This window comes from Cavia porcellus, unplaced genomic scaffold (assembly GCF_034190915.1).
Source record: "Cavia porcellus strain 051 isolate PalLab524CR breed Dunkin Hartley unplaced genomic scaffold, mCavPor4.1 scaffold_18, whole genome shotgun sequence".
Classification (NCBI taxonomy): Eukaryota; Metazoa; Chordata; class Mammalia; order Rodentia; family Caviidae; genus Cavia; species Cavia porcellus.
In genome coordinates, this window is record NW_026947501.1 from 41,858,490 (window position 1) to 41,881,075 (window position 22,586).

The 22,586-nt window shown below is 37.8% G+C and overlaps 1 gene segment (V, D, J or C); it reads right to left on the minus strand.

The window, feature by feature from the left end:
* Positions 1-19,637: 19,637 nt before the first annotated feature.
* Positions 19,638-20,290, minus strand: LOC100735740 (immunoglobulin kappa variable 1-9-like). The segment is given in 2 exon segments: positions 19,638-20,014; positions 20,140-20,290. Coding segments are annotated over 2 exon segments (432 nt in total).
* Between the last annotated feature and the right edge of the window lie 2,296 nt (positions 20,291-22,586).

Consider the following 22,586-nt stretch of genomic DNA (forward strand, 5'->3'; position numbering starts at 1 on the left):
CCTGTCCTGAAGACTACTTAATAGATCAGTAACACCCTGAACTGGAGTCTCTTTAGTCAGGACTCCATGCACAGTGAGGGTCTCCAGTCAGATTCTGGGGCTCTTGTTGCTCTGGATCCCAGGTAAGGAAAGAAAACAATGGAAATCTCCTCAGCCTAATGTGCTCAGTGCTACCTAGTTCTTCAGAAATGTTCTCTTTTATAACGTTCAATTGTGTGAATGTTTGCTTTTTTGTTTGCCACAGCAGGTACCAGATGTGACATCCAGATGAGCCAGTCTTCCTCCTTCATATCTGCATCAATAGGAGAGACAGTCACCATCAATTGCTAGGCAACTCAGGGAATAAGCAATGGCTAGTTTGATATCAAAATAAATAAGAGAAAACTCTAAGCTTCTAATCTTCTCTGCAACCAATTTAGGATCTGGTTCAGTGATAGTGCATCACTGAACCATTAGAAGCTTGGAGTCTGAAGATGTAGCAATTTGTTGCCATCAACACCATAACAGTACGAGTCCAACAGTGATACACGCAATGACATAAATCCCCAGAGAAGCAGAAGTGGAAGACTGGCCTTCACCACTTTGTCTTTGCATTGTCTCTAAATTCTGAAAGCGTTGCTCAGAGGCCTCCAGCTTTGAAAGGTACTCATATTTCTTGGTAGAAGGGCCAGGCAGTTTGCTTGCACCACTGGTTTCTCTTCTGCTTCTCAACCAGAACATCAAAGACATGATAAAACAGTTATAATAAAAGACACAGATTATTATAGTGCAATATTAGGGGTTTTGATATCATTTAGAAGTGAAGGATGTAAAGGAAAATCTCAGTAGGTAGACAAAGTAAAAATTGTATTTCTAGAGAAAGAATGAAGGTTTTAACTTTTAAAATTTCTGTGTTCCATTGCTGGAAAGGTAGTGACATATTCAACAGATTGTCTCTTGCTCTCCCAGAGTACAGCAACTTCTGCTACTAAACAGATGGGCTACCCCATCATAAGGTCCACAGGGCACCTCAGAAATCCTTGGTGCAGTGTAGGGATGCTGTGTTCTGTATGCAGGCCTTCACTTGTTGATTCTCTAGTCTCTTCTCCCCACGTGTCTGTGTGTAGGTGTCATTGGAGATTCTGTCATCCTTGTCTGAATTCCATATTACATGGGAGGCTCTCTCACTGAGAAAACCTACAGTAAAATATAAGGCAAAGGAAATTCTGAGAAATGTACTTCCAAAGGTCACAATGATGATTGGGCACTGACATTGGACCACTCAGTGTGGTCACCATTGTCCCAAATCTCAGTTTTCCTCTACTATCCAGAGATAGTACCGGAGAGACCTGAATGTGTTTCTCACCATTATCAGCAAATATGAAATTATTATCATAAAATATAAATCCTAAACACAACTTAAGATAATTAAAATGCAGGAGTTATGTGGGAACTTTTGCATAAAGATATAGAGCAACAAGCAAATCTATAAATATTCTTGAAAACAAAAACAGAAAAACAAGAAATGCAATATGCAGTCCTTAGTATAATCCTGCTTTTCTGCAGGGAATGTACCTAGTACAAACTTGACATTACTCTCAGAACAAGGTGAAATCCAAAGTAAAGTAGAGTAAATGAGAGCACCTGGGACCTATGAATAAGAACCTGTGTTTTAACAGGATAGTGGGACACACAGAACATTTAAAGATCTTATGTCAGCAGACATTTTCAGTTAATGAGATTTTTTTTTCTCAGAACCACTGAATTTCTGTTAAAAGTTGTATGTTGAAATTTCATACATCTTCATTTAACACACAAATTATATATATATATATATATATATATATAATATCAAAAGAGAAGAAAATTATGATTGTTTTCAACATAAGAAACCATAGTTGGTAATTTTTTTAGAAAATTAGAATCTCACAAGCTATAAAGAAATCAATAAATATTTAAATCAAGACTCTGAAAGCCTTCCCTGGGCTTTTGCTGACACCAGGCTAAGCTGTTGCAAGTGGTCTGACATCCTGGTAAGTGGTGATGAGATTTCCCCATGAGAATCAGACCCTGAGGATGGAGACATGGTCATTTGAATGCCACATCTGGAAGAAATGCCCCCCATGTGAATGTGAGGGTGATGTTTCTCCACAGGAACTGCAGGCGATGAGTTGACTAGAGATTGGTTTTGAAACAGGAAAGGTGATCAAACATATAGATTCCTGACTTATAATCACAAACAAGATCTCATTGTTATTGAAGAAAGTAAGTGATTTTAATGAGAATTTAAGTAAAGGTGGCTTTGGAATGGAATCACAAGTAGTGTAGATTCTTCCTTTCACTGACAGAAAGGTGATAAGAGTCACTGTGATTGGAGAGAAAAATTGCTGATTTTAACTAATCTAGAGAAAATGATGCCACCCAATGATTCTAAGTACCATTTTTCAATGAAAAGAATCTTTGATTCTTAAAAATACTATTTCTAAATATAGAATTAAGAAAATAGGAAATGATCCTGGAAGAAGCCATCAAAGAATACGAGGGGCACAAAAAAAAATAATCATAAATAGACAATTGATAAAGCATCACTCTTCTTCTCCACAAACCCTGGATACTTGTAAAAGGGAAAAGAACTGTGCAGCACTGGATTCTCACAGGCACAACCTCTCTCCAGGTTCAATCTGAACATCACTGCATGGTAGCACCACATTGAAGTAACTGACCATCTGTTTAGAGACTGCAGTTACGCATCGCTTACCATGAGGAGGCGGTGTAGATCTTTGATCTGGAAATGACCAAGATACTTGGGAGAACCGAAATGCTATTTGAGAAACTGATTCACATGAACCACAAGAAAAAAGTGATCTCTATATATGTGGTGATTCATTACTTGAAATTAATTTTTTGGTTAATATGTATCTAAAGACTTTGAGATATAATATATGCACTCTGTCTTCAATTCAATCATGTATATTCCATGTACTGACACCATATGTAGGGATGTCAAATTTTATATTCCCATCCACATCCAGCCTACTTAACAGTATTTTTTGTATTCAAGTTGGATATAGCTTTCTTTAAAGAATATAGTTTTGTAAATTTAATTTTGCAAATTTTTTCCAAACATTAGAAAGCATAAGACTTAAATTGATTTTTGGGTATTTTGTATGAATTTGGCAGAATTACTTTTCATTATGTACATTCACAACTAAATGAAAATACATGTTTTGGATTCAAAATCTAAACATATGCAAAAAGAAAGTAACATCAGGTGGATTTACTAAGCACAGGCACAGAAAATGTAAAACAGAATCCTAGAAGGCATCATATGTCAGTCACTTGAGCGCAGAAAAAATACCCAGAAAGAAGTGAATCTCACCCATTCACGTCCCACTTTACAAGAGTGGGAAGAAATTTATTAAGCAGTGACCTTGGATTTTATATTGTGGGGAAGCCACTCTTGAGGCTTAAGTGTTTAAGCACATCTTTCCTTTTTTGAGGACTGAAGAGCAATCATGCTCCTCAGCCCAGTTTTTGCTTATTTAATGGATATTTCCCACTTTGTGTTTCTCACAAAGGCCTCAGCCTGAAATTACCAATGCCTTTTTCTGGCTATTTAACATTCATTACTTTTCTCTGGAATTCCTTCTAATGGTGTGTTCAGGGTCTTCTTCCTTTGTCATGGTTTCTATGTTCTGATCAAACTGGCAGAATGGAATCTGGAGGCCTACAAGTGCACAGCCAAAGACTCTCAAGGGTCAGTTATTAGCTCCTTCATCCAGATCTGGGGCTGATTAAGGCTTTTCCCTCCTTGCTGCAGGAGCTCAAAATTTGAACAAAACAGTGTTTTGCAATAATAAAATCGCATGAAATGCATATCTTAATTGCTTCCAAGTTTACAAATTTGTTTAACTACTGAGGAAAATTTTATTACCTGTTTTCTGTTACTCAATATTTTTGTCACCAACACGGTGATTTAAAATCATACATGTAAATAACCGTATAGTTTCTGTCAGTTAAACTTTATGAGACTAGAGTGGGCAAAATATTCTCACTGTTCCAGCTCTTGATGGCCTGTTGCTCTATGTTCCAGTGCAGGGTAAAAATAAAACATAAAAGGACTAGTTTCCTCAATGTTTTTTTGTGCCTTTGAAAACTCATTTTGGAATCTAATGGGAAATAATTTTCATAGCACTATGTCTTATTTTGATTCTCATGTTGCATATGTGAACTTTTTTGTTTTATCCCTTTTGACCATTATGAGATATAACAGTTTGATAACATTTTTGTGTCTATCTACCTTTCATGTTTTGAGTACAGATTTTAGATGCCAGCATCATAGTTTGTGAGCAGAAGAGGCAGCCACTGCCCACCACAAAGGATCTCAGACATGTGTGGATTTGTGTAGGAGGAACCACTTTTCTAGGTTCTGGCAAAACCCAGAGGAAATTTCCCTGTTTCCCAGTGATCAGCTTCTGTGAAACTGCTTGAGATGTTCTTGTTTTTGTGAGAATTTCTGTAGCCTTATAATCTCCCTTCATTGTCAATCTCTTTATGATACAGTGGCAAATAAGTGCTGTGTTGAAACAAATAGAGTTTATCTGTACCGACTTGGGTCATCACCAACCTCTCCAGAGCGTATACACTGTGAGGCTCAACAGGTAGCTTTCTGCCTGTACACAGCTGTATAGCAGTCAGCATCTGAGTTCTGATTCGAAAGAATCATGTAGGGCACAGTTGGCTTGTACAATCCTACACCTAAGGAAAGTAAAATCACTGTTGAATAAAATTACCAGGGTTATTCTTAGCTAAGTGCTGAAACATACTATATTCTCAGCAGAAAACATAAAATCCTTTAAAGATGCCTTCATCATGGAGGAAAGCAAGAAACTACATTGGTGTGTATGTGGGTACCAGGACCTTGAAACATTCTCAGGAAGTCTTCCTATCTGTATTTCCCTTTCATATCATCTATCACTTCTCTTAATCTAGCTTTTTTTAAATGTCTGAGGACTAGAGTGCAATATTTTAAATAAAATAAATGCATTTCTTACACTTCCGGGACTAAAGGTCCACAAGTCATCCCTGTCTTGCTATCTGGTCAGAAATTTTTTGCTTCCTCACAGCACTGTGGAGGGTTTAACATGGAGAGGCACTGCGAGTCTGATATTCTTGTCCACTCCTAAAACCATTTAGGGAACTTTATGCCTTTTACCTCATCTGATCTAAGCCATGACAAAATCTCCATCTCAATCAATGAGGCAGAAGAGAAGATACAAATTCTTCATTCCTCTTCTCTTTTTCTATTTGTGACCACTATGTGTCATATTATTCTTAAAGGTTATAGATAAAATATAATAACCATAAATGTGTATGTCTCCATATTGGCAAATCTGAAATGAAAACTTAATGGAAATGCAGTAAAGTTAGGAAACTCTGACATCACACTTTTGAAAAATCATTGGATTATGAAGACATAAAATTGATAAAGAATGATTGACTTGAGCAATGCTACCAGAAAAGTGCATCTTATTCAGAGCTTTGTACTGAATAATAGAATATGCATTTTTCCTAGAATATATGAAATATTTTAGAATTGACAATATTATGGATCTCTTTATAAGTTTTTGTAATTTCAGAACATTGAAATCACATCTATTATGTTTCTGGCTTCAGCAATATGAAAATACAGTTAAAATAGGAGGGAAATTGTAGTATATGTAAATATAAGAAAATTAAACACATGTATGAAATAACAGTGAATTGAACACGAAATATTAGTAAAGAAATTTTAAATGCTCTGAGACAAATGAAAATGGAAACTCTACATGTATAAACTTATACAAGGCAAAATAATTTTAGTGTAAGTAGATAGTGATAAGCACACATTAAGAAAAAGAAAAGATCACAAGCTAACAGCCTAACTTTGCATAAAAAAGAAAATCAAATCCAAAATTAATAGAAGTATATAATAAAAAGTAAAGCAGAAAAAATCAAATAGGATATTACAGGTTTTAAAAGAGAAAAATATGAATTGTTTTCAGAAGATAAAACAACTCGAAACACTCATGCAAATTGAGAAAAAAATAGAGAAGACAATCAAGGACACTCATAAAGGATGCCACAGTGATAACTATGAATACAAAAGATACTTGTTAAAGGGACTATCCCAGCAAATGGGAAAACCTAGAAGAAAGGGGTGCAATGCAGTGTATTAAATCAGAATCAAAGCCAATTTATTAAAATAGACAAGTACAATCAATAAAATATAAACAGACAGAAACACCAAATGCTTAAGCATAATAAAATATTTAATATATTAAAATAAGTATATCGACTCAGTAATCAAAACTACTCCCATAAAGAAAAACCCTGGACAGGATGGATTTGAAAGCTGAGTCTATTATACATTAAAAAGGGGCACATTTGCACAACTTAGTGATTAACTTCCTTTAGAGAATTGGCACATGTATATAACACATTTTACATTATTTTCATTATCTTTTACTCTCCCCCGTTTCCGTTTCTTGTTTCCATTCCATTTTGAAAAAAATCTACCTCATATTTTCACTTATCTGTCTTCCTTTGCTCTTTTTTTATACTTTGAATTTGTCCTTTTTTTATCTTCCTGAAAATCAGAGGTGGGAACACATTCCAAATTAATCAGGCAAGAACCATTTCTTTACTAAGTCATTCCTCGCAAATACCAGAAGAAAATTATTGCTCAATATGAATGATAGACATAAATATGATAATCCTCAAAACATATTAGGAAACTGAATTTATTAGCCCATAAAAGGATTAAACACCATGACAAAGGGATTTGTTCCTGGGTTGTAAGGATCCCTCACAGTCACAAATCAGACAGTTTACATGCCACGTTAACTGAATGAAACATTAGAAACTGCATGAAAATGCATTCAGCAAAATCTACCTTCAGTTTATGATTTACAAAAACAATTATCAATTAAAAGTGTATGTAAAGATTTTTTTCTGTTTGTTTGTACTGGAATTGAACTTAGGAACTTGTGATTGCAAGGCAGTGGCTTCAGACACAGCTATTTCCAAAGCCCTATAAAGAATCTAACTCTGTGCACCAGCCAAAACTGAAGAAACATTTCTAAATATAAAGGCCATGTGCAATATCACAAAATATTACATCTGAACACTTTCCTGCGCCTCTTTGCACCAAAGACATCTGTCTCCACTCATGCTGGGAGTGGTTGTCACACCACCATAAGCATCGCACTGGTGACCCTTAACAGAGGAAGTCCTCAGGGTTTGCCTGAGCTATGGCAAGAAGGTCCAGGGGAGAATCTGCCAGGTATAACCATGGGCCTTCATCCTCCACAAATTTGCATTTGTGTCTGCACCACAGTCTCCACGGTTAGACAGAGGCTACTAAATAGGAAATCTTGTAGGGCCAAGGTGTTCTCTGTAAGATGAGAGGAAGGAGATGTCACCAGATACTTTCCTGTGTCTTTTGCTCCTCTAAGTTCCAGGTGAGAAAACAGCCCAGTTTCCTGGGAGATCCTTAGCTCCTTTAGTAGATGGTCTTGTGAAAAGAGAGGAAGTACAGTCCTCTTACCACACAGAATTAGGGAGTGTGTCCATTACCTGAAGCCCAAGTGAGAGACTCCTCTAGAGTGATGGGAAGCACTATATGGGCTGTTACCAGCTCATGCCAGGGCAGCCTCACAAGGACCTTGTTTACCACACTTCACCTTGTTGGAATGGGTCTCAATCTGCTTCATGGACAGAGGCACAGAAACAGTGTTCACTCTCCACATTAGAGAACTGTTGCCTGAGGACTTCACTTCTTACTTCTGTCTCCACACCCTGAAGAGTGTGCCCACAGTGGTTAAGTCCCAAACAATAGCCTTCCCATGGGGCAGCTTCAGGGCCCTGCTCCCCCATGTGCATCTGCTTGGGGCTGCTCTGATAGAAACAGATGGGCACAGACAAGATAAGAGCAGGAAGGCACAGCTCCAATACACTAAACACAGACTGCATTAGCCCCTTTCTGATGCACTGCTCCCCTCTGTGTCTTAAGTAGATGTCTTAAGAATATGTAGCTATTACAAATTGTGCTGCTGTAAACATGGGAGAACACATATCTCTGTGTTATGATGTTTTTCATTCTTCTGGGAAAATACCTAGAAGGCAAATACTGGACCAAATGTGACCTCTAATTCTAGTGTTTTGTGGACTCTCCGCATTAGTTTCCAAAATGGTTTTACCAGTATACACACCTGCAAAGAATGAAGAAGTGCTCCTTTTTCTCCACAGTCCTGCCAGTCTTTGTTATTGGTTGCTTTCTTGATGGTAACCATTCTTTCAGGGGGGATTTGAACTATCACTGCTATTATAATTTGCATCTCATGAATGACCAGTGATGCTGAACATTTTTTCATGTGTTTATTTGCTCTTTATATTTCTTCATCTGAGAAGTGTATATTCACCTTAGCTTTTCAGTTTTGGACTGAATTTTTAAATTTTGGGAGCCTGACTTTTTCAATACTGTACATGTATTTTTTAAGTAAAAGGAATTTATTTCTTACAGCTCTGGAGATGAAAATCCAATACATAGTTTCAGCATCTGTTTAGCAAATGGTGAGGGCTTTCATGATTAATCCTAACATAGTGAACGTGTCAGGTGGAGAGACATGGGTAGCTGGGTTCTCTATTTCATTTTGAATGGCACCATGAGGACCTCATCCTTGTTATCCCATCTGACCCAGATCACCTGCCCAAGTCTGCATCATCATTCCCCGTTACTCAAGTACATGGGGATTATGCTTCCGACATCTAAACTTTGAGAGCACACATTCAAATTGTTGTATTTTTCTAACCACCTAGCAACCCTTTCTTGCTTTTTTTCCCCCTATGATCTTCTCTCCTTCTATGTCCACTGGAAATTGCATTGTCTCACTTAATTTCATATCTTATTAGTTCCCATCGATTCATGTACTTGAAATTGATAGTTTTCCCTGACTAAGTTTACTGTTAGCAATTAACTCGCTCTTCTCCTTCCTTCTAATACAAAATACCTACAGAGTTTAGGTAGGTACTGATTTCTCCCCTATTTTCACATGCTTCTTTAACTATCTCTTTGCTGGATCTTATCTTGTTGCTGAAACCTCACTCCCTGTCCTTAGGTTTACTGTTGCCATTTCATAATTTCTATTATTCACTCGACATGTTATGCCACTGATGAAATTCACTAATAATGCAGAATACACTGAGATTTTTGGTGACTGGAAAAATTAGTGTGTCTCATTGAGAGACCCAGCATCCAGAAGATTTTAAATGACACAAAGATCAGCTATTCTAAGACATCCATACTCCCTATGCTCTTCAATTAGATGTGAAGCTGATTTGCACAATTACTGTATCCAATCTAGAGATGCAGCAAACAAATTATGAACAGTTTTTCTTTAACATTACAAGGATGGGTTTCATTTTTCCTAGATGTCTGAACTTCATAACCATATGCCTCTCTTACGAATTCCCTCTTTCTATTTTTCTCTTATATCTGTTCCACATCCTACAGATTCCACGCTGTTAAACATTATTGCAATGGCTTTCATTGATAAATTTTGACCTATGTGAATAAAATGCTTATGTCTGTCATAAATGGAGATAATCAGTCCTGCACAGAGCTAAAACAGTATTTCTAATGGCAGCAAATATCAAACATGTGCACTGTGGCTTACTTCTCTGGGAAAGTTTTAAGAATTTATAGAAAAATACAAAAACAACTAAAATTAAAATTTGATAATATTGTTAATAGTATTCAAAGTTGAGAAGGCAAAATATGAAGAAAACGCATTAGGATAAGTTTTCTCAAATTGTTCTTCATGTTCAAATGTTTACCTCTCACTTGAGAACAGAGGAAGTCACAAATTAAGGAGCAGTGCAATGGGCCCTGACAATAAAGACTGAAGAGTACCCTTTAAGGTCCTGGCCCACTGGCAAACATGGATCATGTGAGCTGGATAGTAGGCTGTGTGTCCTTATGCTATTGTTCTCTCTTCTGTATTTGTTTGTCTGGCATTAGATATGAAACTGACACTAAAATCCTGATTGAAAAATCACTATTGTTCTGCATAAACTGTTGAAAGAATACTGTGGTTGGCAGTATTTAAAGGAAAACTCAATCAGGTTTTATCCATTTTTTTTGTTTGTTTACATATTTTTGCAGGACATAGTGATCTCATTCCTAATGGAGATGTGGTCCATGTATATAGTTCATCTCAATTATACTTCCACCCTTTCTTCCAATCAGTTAGCCTTGCCTCCCACTTCCCTGAATCTCTTGGTAACTTGCCCATTTGCCAAAGATTTTGCTCCTACTATGTATCATTTCTTTGGTGCTGTTACAATCACACCGTAGTCCAGAGAAAAACCAGAGCCATATTAAAGGACTCTGCCACAATACAAGAAGAGTAATCTCCAAAATACATATCTTTTTGCCACATAGGCTTCTAAAAAACCTCAAATTAATTAGAAAATTTAGGGTGTGTCAGAGAAGTTAAAAACTTTATTCAAAACTCTGCCAAAATGTGATAAAAATACAGTGAATGTTTAGGTTAAACTCCTGCTAAATCTTCTCACATACTTTCAAAACACCTGCCATATAGTTCATGCTAATTTTTAAATCAGTTTTGAATTCCTCTTTGTCATTGCTGATGGTAAGAGTGTAATCTGACTCAGACCCACTGTGGCTGAACCTTGAAAGGACCCCAGACTCTAACCTGATTGCATAATAGATAAGAAGCTTGATACCAGTTTAACTTATTGCCAGTACCCTGGCTAGTTGGCAAGTGATGACAACTGTCTCTCCTAAAGATACATTCACAGATGGACACAGACAGGGTCAACTGGATATCACATCTGCCGCCTGACAGTGGAAACATAAACAGAAATATTAACATTGTGAATCACATGAGAAAAGAACTTCACTAAAGAATTCAGGTGGCTCTCATTGTACAGTGTTGAGGAGATCCCCAGTTCTGCCCTTCCTTATCTGGGAGCCCCAGGAGCTGAGCAAGGACTCTCAGGTCCATGCTGTGTCCTGACTGGGGCTGAGTCCTGCACAGGGTGTGAGCAGCTTATGAAGAAGTCCCCAGGGCATGGGCTGTGCTCCTAGCCCATGAAAATCACAGGGCTGAGCAGGGCTGTGCACAGCTGCCAAACTGGCTCATCTCAGTCATTAGCACAGGCATTGTAACCCCAGGGGTCCCAAATGAGACCATATTGTTGGTAGTTTGTATTTTATCCATTTTGTCTGAGGTTAAATTCAACCTTCTGTTGCTTTGTGTACTGTGCTATATTCCTAGCTTATATTCCCATCACATCTATTTTCTTAACACCCCTTGTATCCCTTTTTGTACTGGATACAGTGCTGTCCCAAAAATTTCAAAGACTCACTTTCTTTTTGTTTGTTTGTGTGTTTTGGGGCTTTTTTCCTTTTCTGTTCTTTGCTTGTGATCCTGTGGTCAATACTGAGAGTAGAAGATTTCTCATACTAAGGTTCCTGACATTCTACCTGTTCATCAGACTCCTCTGCAGGAATGTGATGTGGTATAAGAGGAATCAGAGCCTGCATGTCCGTGATTTTTATTCATCAGAACCCACAAAATAAACTGAGATAAATAGTGGAGCATTGAAGCTAAGGAAAAGACTAAGGAATAAGATTTTAAAGCTCCAGTGGCTCCTGTAAATCGCTAAACTCTAATTTATACTCACCATTGCATTTTATTTACCCCCACATTACAACCATTGTTGATAACCTTGTACTCTGTTTTTACATCATGTGCTATGTCTATCCATGGTTTTGACTGACAGCTTTGTTTTGCCATATTTGACTTTATTCTTTCCCAAAAAAAGTAATAAGAACTAAGGAGTAATAAAACCCAAAATGTGTAAATTTTGTTGTAAAAAAGAGAAGGAAAATAGTGCTCTAAAGGATACAGCAGCAAGTGTGTTTAGGGGTGTTAAATAGCTGACCATATTAATGTTTTTGGTTGGATCATTGAAATCAACTCTTTGCAGTCTCACTGTTTGAATGTCCACTTTGTATGCTTTGATACTATGACTTGATAGTTATCTCTAAGATGATAATGTGTAATCTATTAACTGGTGATTTCTTCCGTTTTTTTTTTTTTTTTTTTTTGGTAGTTCTGTATTACTTGTACCCGTACACCTCTTTTTTTTTTCTCTTTTTCCTTTTAAATATTTTTTTAAAAGACACTGTATACTCACAGATGCCATCTTTGGGGACTTCAGGAAACTAGAGCATACAGCCTGCTCCAGGTGCTCCATATAATCCAGCAGGTATATGGCAGTCTGGTTATGTAGACAGACATAAAGAAGAGTGGGATAAAGGAGAAAATGTCAGTAAATATGTAGAATCCCACAAATACTGATATTTCGATCATCAAGTGGAATAAGAAGGTAGAGATGACCAACACTGAACATGGGGTAGTACATTGAGCGTAGTATCCTTTTCCTCTAGGGGGATCAAAGAGGAGAATCTAATGTCATCCAAGGCAGCAGAATAAACTAGCAGATATATCAGCATTCAGAGAGAAAGAGCTGGCTGATCTCGGTGTATCCAGCTTGTGTGAAGACTTTTCAGACATTTCAGAATTGATCCATGCACTGTAATGAATGGGGCCCTGTTGAGAAGCTCCCCAGTGTCTGGGTGGTCAGTGGGACACAGCAAGTTACATTAAAGTGGTTGGTATCCATGAATGGAGCAGCCAGTTCTCATCAATGCTTCAGAAAACAGCCAGGCTGACAGTCAGTTTGATGAAGTTTGCCATTATCAAACTAACCTCAATGCTCCTCAAAGTGTTCCAAGAAATAGAAATAAGAAGTTTGCTTCCAGATTCATTCTAAAAGCTGAGATCACCTTGATCTCAAAGCCAGACAGTGATTCAACAACAACACACCAAATTTTGGTGCACGAAATTTTGATGTAAAGTTTTTCACTAAATTCTTCAGTACTTACTTAAATAACACATTAAAAAGCTTAAAGAATATGATCAGTTTGGTTTCATTCCAGCATTTCAGAGAGGCTTTATGTTATGTGAATCATCAAATATCAGGAAAAACAAAAAAATAGAAAGAAAAAATAAAAGTCACTTGACTATCTCAACATGTATAACAAAAGCCTTTGACAAAATTGTGTATTTGTTCATGATAAATATTGGGAAGAAACCAAAATAGAAGAAAATCACATAGTCAACTTAGCAGTTAAACCAAATTCTGTCTCTAAAAGAAATATGAAAACCTTTGGCATTGAAATTGTATAATTACTTTGTGTTGATTGAAGTGCATAAAATTAAAAAAAATAAAAGAAATATGTTGAGAAAAGTTTCTGATCTGAAATATTGAATGAAAAGATAGTCTGTTTTTAAAATGCGTGTGCCTTTTATCTGCACAGATTGTGCTAGAGCAATTATTGTTTTCACTGATGTGTGTTGGTCATGATCACACTATGACTTGGATAAGTAACAGTGGTAAGACTATGCATGAGTGTATTTCTCAAGGATATACAAGTATTGCAGTGTATCTGCTTATCCCTTGTCCTTCTGACTCTGTCCATGCTTTGGACACTGGTGACACTTAGTGGACCTGTTGTGCTTTATGTCTGTTGCCCTTCACAGTGGAATCCCTTTGAAGGGATTCTGGACTGATTGGATTATAATGATAGTGATCAATAGATTGGTCCACTAGGTTTTGGGTTAAGCTAAATGCAATTTGGGCAGTGAAGCCTGGTCACAGGAGTGTGTAACTGAGGGTGTGTTCTAGAAATGTGTATTTCTTTTACTCCTCCCTTGATTTCTCTCCTCTTCTTATTTGCCATAACATGAGCTACTCTCCTCTGTCATGCTGCCCTTGATTGGAGTCAGCTGGCTATAGGCTGAAACCTCTATAACTGGAGAGACAATATGAACTTTTTCCTTGAATTGTGGATGCCCAGTGTTGTGTATCAGATTCAACAGAATGCATAAAGTATCACACACAGATCCATTTGCCCTAATTAATGGCAACACTTTTGATGGAAGATCTCAAGGGAAGGGGATCTTGGGCATCAGTAGAAATGTTTATGGCTTTACAGATTGCAGAAAATGATAATAAAGTCATTAGAAGGAATCATATATATTTGGTAAAACAAAAGCCAGCCACATGAAGAATTCTTTCTGGATAAAGTGGTGACTTAATGGAAGCTGACTTGGGTGTTGGAGTATCTGCGTCAATCTCACAGCATTGGTATGATTTTCAGGCTTCACAAGGGCCTTTTAAAAGTCTGTTTCCATTTGAATGTAATAAGTAAGATTATTGTAAATTTTTACATTTAAGCATGTCAGACATGAAGAAACCAGGAAGTTCAGTGTGTCTGAGCAAGTAATCCTGACTTGGGTGAGGAAAGCACAGGGCATCCTAGTGTGTGATTCATGAGGGTGGCATGCAAGATGTGAGGTGCTTAACTGAATTTGGAGTTCCTGAGTGGATGGGATACATCTAAGATTTAAGCTTTGCTGATGCTGTATATTTCTCACAAGGCACAAAGTTTCTATTTTTAAGGCATTAAATAATAGTAAAGAACAGGGGATGCCCTCCAATAAAACTGACACACAGCATCAGTCACTGATCTCTTTATAGTCCACCATGGATGAAAATAACCATCACAATTTTTCACTAGAATACATCTATACACAGAAACAGTTCAGGACTTTTTGGGTTGGTTCATTTTCCCATGGCTAGAACAAAATACCTACATGCACATCTTATCACAGGAAAGGAAAATTTGTATCACAGCCTGAGAGAATTCAATCCATAGCAGTGGGTCCAAATGATTACATCATGGTTTATGGAGCTGGTGTAATGATGCTGCATAACCATGAGGCAGAGCAAAGGAACAGCAAATTGGAGAACAGGGGACAAGGACCAGATACTAACACCATGATCCTGCCTTTAACACTTATAGAGATCCACCTAGAAATAAGCTTTACTAATGCAGTGGGTGGCTGTCAATGCAATCACACTGATGATCATATTTAACCTACAAAAACCATTCTGGCAGGGAAATTTGGAATTTTTTTTTCCCGTATGATGTAGGTCAGGAAAAATCATCACATTTGGTCACAAATAAAGGCTCTCAACACACCTGCTTCTCTGCAACTGGAAGATGCAAGTACCTACCTGAACTGTAGGTACAGGTGCTCTCAGGAAAGACACCTCTCTGTGGCTCGTGCTTGGGCTTTGCCTGGGAATGGTCCAGCCATGGTCTTGGGGGGAGCTGGTCATGATTTATGGATGAATGCAAATTTTCAAATATTATCAAGAGGATTCATACCTGAAAGAAAATGAATTGCAACTTTGTGATTTCTCATTGTGTTCTGAGAGAGAGAGAACTCTTTTGCCTAGTTGTCCTTCCTGAATGTCACCATTGGTGTAAATACACCGAGATGCATTGAGATGCATTGTCATTTAGTTTGGTTTAGCTGGAAGCTAGACCATGCCAGTCTTAATTTTAAGTTGAGACTATATATGTGAGGAAACATTTCTCTTGCGGTATTAAGAGCCTCTATCCCTGGATTATGTGGAGCATGTAAGATTTAAACTTTCTCCCACTTTGGTGAGGAGAACTCTATTCCTTATCTGCAACACAGAGGCCCAGGTCAGGGCTTACTCTTTATTTTATTAGAATAAAGATGATGTGCCAAGTGTATTTTTCCTCATAACTCATCAGATTCATAGAGGCTCTGCTTTTCACTGTATGTGACTGAAGAGTTGATTTTAGCCAATCATCTTCTGATCAGATCATTCTTAGTCTGTCCTGAGCAATCCCTGCTTATGGACATAAGGTCTGTTGGATAAAGGGATAAGATTATTGCTGAATTGAACTTCTGACCTTCTACTAGGTCCCGTATTAAGTTCTTGTTCTCTAAAATCAAAGAATGAATTTTAGGAACAGTGTGAGGTTAAGAACAGAATATATTATTGAGAGAAAGAAAGCTTCCTTCTCAGAGAGGGAAAGAAGCTATCGCAACAGGTTTGTCAGGGACTCATTTGCAAAGACTTTATAGAGTAAAAGCATGGGGTGTGATGGTTTCAAGGTAGGGAAAACTGGGAAATCACAAGCCAGACGGGCATAAGGTGGGACAGAGCTATGGTTAGCTAATAAGATTAATAGTTTAGGTAAAACTGATTACATTAAGGACAAACGGGGAAGTGAATTACTTAGAAATCAGGCATTTTTAGGGAACAGTGACTCTTCCCTTGGAAAAGTGACTCCTGACTTTCTCAGGGTGTACTTGGGATAGGAAGATAGAATATCAGTCCTTAGGATATGGATGCATTTTTTGATCTCTTATCTTGATGCCTAGCCCACAGCAGGAGGTGTTTGTCTCCCTCCAGTTGCCAGATATCTAGACTTATGCACTGGCTCCTTCAAGTGCCTCGCCCTGTCTCATCACCTGTAATATTTCTAACTCAGCTGACCTGTAACAAAATGGGACAGCGAATCAGCAATACTATCCAGGCTCACCCAGGACTGCCGGAAGTTTCCAGACACCTGTGGATCTTTTCTGCCCTCACAGTGGTGTCCTTGTGCCCCCTTGTGCTCACATGTGGAGAAATGTTGTGCAGTGTTCCCTGTATTTGACAACCGTCCTCTTTCCGGAAATACCCATTTGTTTTTGGCGCATTTTCACACTTGGCTTTGATTGTTTGGTTAGATACAACCCTCACAATTGAGTTTCTGGAATTGCCTGGTACTCTAGTTACATATTTGTTGCAATTGGTTTTCAGTTAAAAGATAGTAGTTTATAAATTCGGATTCTATCAATGTGTCTGGGATTCAAATGCTGGATATTTTCCTGCTCCTTGCTATCTAGTTACCAGCTGAAAGATGAAAGAGTCATCCAGCTGGTTTTCCAGAGAAAGTCAGTGTCCATCTCCTTGTACTAACTTCTGTTGTCTATTTCTAGTTGCTGTCTGTGTGGCATGATAAAACTATTCTGAGGTGTTACATTACATAGATTGGCGGATGCAAGGAAGGAGATAAAACAGGAAGAAAATAATTAACAGCTGCCAGGTCAAAGCCAAAAATGATTTCTTCCTTCTGAGTATTTATTGAAACCTCGAACATAACACCATGATGCCAACCACCAGGGCCACTGAATCTTCACTACTGTGAACTTTCTAGACTGTTATTCCAACCATTCCATGAGCAATCAGTCCATCTCCTAATGGATTTCCCTCTCATCCCACAACACCTCCCTTCTTGTGCATTCTCTCCTCTCTTATTTATACTATTGCAGGTCAAAGACAAGAACTTATTATTACCCACATTTCTATTATAAAAATGCTCTCGGTTTTCATAAACAGTGCACATGATTCCAATTGCTCTACAACCTCCCCACAGGAAGTTCAACAAAACTATCCTAAGACCAGATCCTCTTCTTACTAGCACCAGTGTAGCCTCCAAAAAGTGTTTTATCACAGAAAACTTACCACTTGAATAATGTAGGCTACTCCACCCATCTTCAGGTTTTGTTTGATCAAAGGCACATGCTAAAGAGCGGTGGAGGTTTGGAGCCCAGCATTCCTATAATCGGTTACACTGAGTGAACAAAATGCACAAATTTACCTGCATAGGCAAATATTTGATCATTCTGTGTATTATTCATGTGTATTATTCTTGGGTTAGAGTAGTTATTTTAAAGGATTTCAAATTTAATTTTGTATCAATTAAAATATAGATATAAGAGGTGCTAAGATGTGAATGTGGCTTATCCAAAAGAACTTCTGTCATAGAGACTGGGTTCTCATTGCAGCCACTACAGAGATGGAGAATACTTAACATCTGGAACCCAATCAGAGATGGTGAGGTTACTACAGTGCTGCCTCTGAAAAGGATCAGCACAGACATTATGGAGTACGCTGATCTTAATAAAAGTCATGTGATGAAGCAAAGCCACATTATAGCCCAGAATTTAGCTGCTTGCCTTCCTAATTGTATGAGACTTTATCAAAGAGATAGCTGAGTTCTTACTAGGGTACAAGATGGGCCTGCATATTCCTGAATATGTAGCCTCAAAAATTTAGAGAAAACAATCTACTTTCTTTTTAATGTACTGTTTCAATATTTTGTTATAGCAACAACAAAAAGAAAAGTATGGTGCATCACATATTATGACTTTAAATAGGAATGTATTCCAAGTGATTCATTGAGCTTAAAAAGATTTTCATTAATTGAACTTTTAAGAGTACACCAAACACGATGTTTAATATTCAGATTGCCATTCAGGATTTCTAATGTGAATCTGAAACTTTTCTTGTGTAAAATCTCACCCATCCTGGTAATGGCTTTTCATTCTGGTAAAGTGTGTGGAAGTGGTGCATAATGCTGCATCTGCATTTGGTTGTTTTTGGTTTTGTTTATTCAAGACAGCTGTGCTTCGTCCAAAGATTCTTTTACATGTCATACAAATTCTTGTCTTTCCGGTAAAACTATGATTTTATGAGGCATTCTTGTTGTGACCACAATATTCTGATATAAATTCAGAGCATGGGTAAAATATGCTGGAGCTGTTATTTACCTGACAAAATTCTGTGCTGGAGAAAATACTAACATACACAGGAATTATGAGGTACACGATTTTCCTATAATCACCATCACTTCAGGAAGTATATTTCACCTAACTGCTTTTTTACAACTCATTTTTCCATGGAAATGCTCAAACAAAGGCTTCTGGGATTTATATCTGAAGGAAGATGATACTACATGATGTGTATACACCTTCAGGGAGAAAGGTGGGTGGAGAATCACCTAGGGGGCTGCACTATAGGCTGTGGAGAACACCAGCACTCCCATAGCTAGGTTTTCAAGACACAGCTGAGGACCTCCTGGTTGACAGAACCTTAAAGTTACTGGTAGATGCTCTGGCTTCAGGGGGAGCATCAGAGGATCTTGCATGGCCAGCATCTGCTTTTCTAATCACTGAAAAACGTGACCTTTCACAAGTTGTGTCTATATGCTAATTGCATTTACTAAAGGAATTTCTGCTTAGAATTTATATTGAAGTTATTCTTTGACATCTGAATTGGAACAGTAAGATCAATCACTTCTAGAAACAAATTTTCTTGTGGTCATTGCTGTATTGTTTGTTTGTTTTACTTTATTTTTGAAAGAGTTGCTTACTATGTAACTCAGGCTCATCTTACAGTTGTTAGGCAGCCCAAACCTAGCTTCTATTTAATGACAATCACCTTACCTCCACTGGTATGATTATAGGCAAGTGCCACATCATCCAACTCATTCTGTGGTTTGTGTTTTGTTTCTTTCCTATCATACTTCTAGTTATTTAAAGGAATTTACCATTCCAATTTTATGCACATTCCATTGTACATATTGGCTTGAAATAGCTTGTTACTTGCCTTTTTCTGTGTGAATCTCACCACTTGTTCGAGTCCATACTCTTAAACTGTAGTGATTTGTGTCCTTTATTAACTTAGAATGCACATCCTGAAGTGCTAAGGTTGGATGGGAGAAAGGACTCTGCCTGAACTGTATTCTAAAAGCTTCAAGTTATGTTCAAATCCTGGCTGCATGTGAGAAACACTCAGATCAAATGAAGTCACAAGGAAGAGAAACTGTTGCAGCCTGGTCTCACACTTCTGCTCCTCTGAAAAGTTTTTGTTATGGTCTGTATCACTGTGTGAGGCCAACTGTTACTATGCTGACAGAAATAAGTCCCAACGTCTTCAGGCTGCAGGCTGCTGATGGCCAGAGTGAAATCTGTCCCAGATCCACTGCCACTGAACCTGGATGGGATACCAGACTGCAAAGTGGTTGCATAACGGATTAGGAGTTTAGTAGTTTTGCCAGGTTTCTGCTGATACCAGTGTAAGTTATTGCTAATACCCTGGCTGGCTTTGCAAGTGATAGTGACTTTCTCTCCTAAAGATGCAGACACATAGGGAGGCTGGGTTAATAGGATGTCACATTGGCCACCTGAAAATGGAGACAGAAAAACAATTATTTACCTTATTAATCATAGTAACAAAGAACTTCCTTAAAGCAACAGGTTGTTCTGACCATACAGTGATTAGGAAATCCCCAGTGCTGCCCATGCTTACCTGGTAGCCAGAGCAGCAGGAGCCCCAGAAGCTGAGTGGGGACCCTCATGTCCATTCTCTGTGCTGACTGAGACTGACTCCTGCCTAGGGTGTGAGTAGCCTGTTAAAAGTTTTGAAGGCTGTGGGCTGAACTCCTGGGACATGCAAATCAGCAGGGTTTTATGGAGGGACACACCTGCAAGACTGGCTCAACTCAGTAGATCAGCGTGAGATGGGTGATCACACATGTCCCCAGTGAGACCACACTGGTATTAGATTTGTTTGTGGTTTGTATTGTCTAACATTTGATATGAGGTCTGCTTTTCCTTTGAGTACAGTGTTGTTTTTCTTTCTTAGATCCTTATCTTCCCATACAACATAATACCTCTTAGATATAGTGCAGAAAGATCTAAGAAACTTTTGGATACACTGTTTATCATACCTGCTGTTAATATGGAAAGCAGAAGTGTTCCCCATGCTAAGGTTCCCTGAAAATTTTGCTACAGAAGTTTTCAGCAGAACTCTGCAGGCATGCAATGAGGAATAAGATTGCATTTCCATGATTTATAATCACTAGAACCAGTAAATTAAAGCACAATGAACAGCAGAAGATATTATTTAAACTAAAGGAAAATCTAAGGATGAAGATTTTAAAATTCCAGTGAATCTTGTGAATCAACAAAGTTTGATTTCTGTTTACTTCTGCACTTTACTCCCATATTACAAGATATTTTACACTCAGAAATGTCATCCTAGGGTACCGTGGGAAACCAGATTACACAGACTGTTTCAGTTGCTTCATAAAAAGCCGCAGATATGTGGGAGTATAATATAGATAAACACAAGCAAGTATGTAGTGAAGCAGAAGAAAAAACTTAAAATATTTGAAATTTCAAAATTAATGATATTTATTTTAAAAAACACAAAATAATGAAAATAGAATGGATCAACATTGAACATGTGGCAGTTTATTGAGGGTGGTGTTCTTTTCATTTGGGGGATAAAGAAGAGAATCTTAATGTAATCCACAACAGCAGATGAAACTATGAGACAAATAGACTGTGTGGAAAAAGTGACAGAGAACTGAGTTCTGCTTACTAGCCTGGAATGGGAAACATTGCAGACATTTCCCTATAGACCCATATGCTGTAGGTGCTGGAACCATGTTGAGAAGCACCCCATGGTGTGAGTGGCCAGGAGAGCAAAACAGAATCCCCTGTTTTTTAGTATTTTCTGGATGGAGCAGTCACTTCTTATCTGTGGCTCAGGAAACACCCACTCTGATAACCAGTTTGATGGAGTTCAGCACATCTTTAAAATCCAAATAGGTGCTCCTCAGTGTGATGCATGAAACAGAAATACACGGAATGCTGCACATTCCATCCCCCAAATCCACTATCACCTTGATCACAAAACCAGAAAACAACTCAACATAAAAGAAAACAATGAACCAAAGTTTAACTTAAAATTTTCAGTAAGTTCAGAAAAAGTTAGTTAATTAGCACATTACAAGTCTATAGAATATGATCAATCTGGTTTCATTCAAGGAATAAAGATGATTCTTTGTAACAAAAAAAAACAGCAATGCAAAAACATAAGGAAACAACAAAAAACATCTGATTATCTCAATATGTATGGCAAAAGCCTCTGACAAATTTATGTGTTCTTTCACAATAAATGCTCTGAAGAAACTAGTATAGAAGGATCTCACACTGTCAGTTTAGAAATTTAATTCAGTGCCTTAAGAAAAATAAGTATGCTATAAACTTGGGATTTTCCTCAGTGTAAGTATTCTGGGTTCTACAGCATTGCAAGACCTAAAAAAGAAATGAAATACATGGTTAAGAGCTTTCTGTATTAAATATTAAATCAAAAGACATTCTTCTTTCTCAATGAATATACGTGTTGTTTGTATAGATCATGTCATAGAAACGATCCTTGTCAGTGACCTGTGGGTTGGTGCTTGTCCAAACTATGACTTAGACAAATACAGCAGTGATACTACGCAGAACTTTATTTCTCAAGGGGACCAATTTTTACAGTGTATCTGCTCGTTCTATTGTTCTTTTGACCCTGTCTGTGCTGTGGGAAAAGGGGACATGGATTGGACCTGTTATATCCTACCTGAGGAGTTCACACCTCTGAATTTCCGCTTTGGGATTATAGGAGTGACTAGATCATAGGTCTGTGACAGACATTAGTGGATTAGTCTATTACAGTTCAGTTTATAGCTGTTGTAGATTATAAACTTGTGGTCAACTTAACATCTGCAGAACTTAATCAGTACTGACTGTAGATGACCCACCTGAGGAAAGTTACCATCATAAAAGGAGATGTGGAGAAAAAGCATATGAATTGTACATCCTTCTAAGTGAGTGCTGTTTGTTTGGAGTGTTGATTCTCCTGAAGGACCTTTTCATGCTGGCTCTCCTGTCATGAAATTGGCCATTATTACCAGAGAAGCTCAG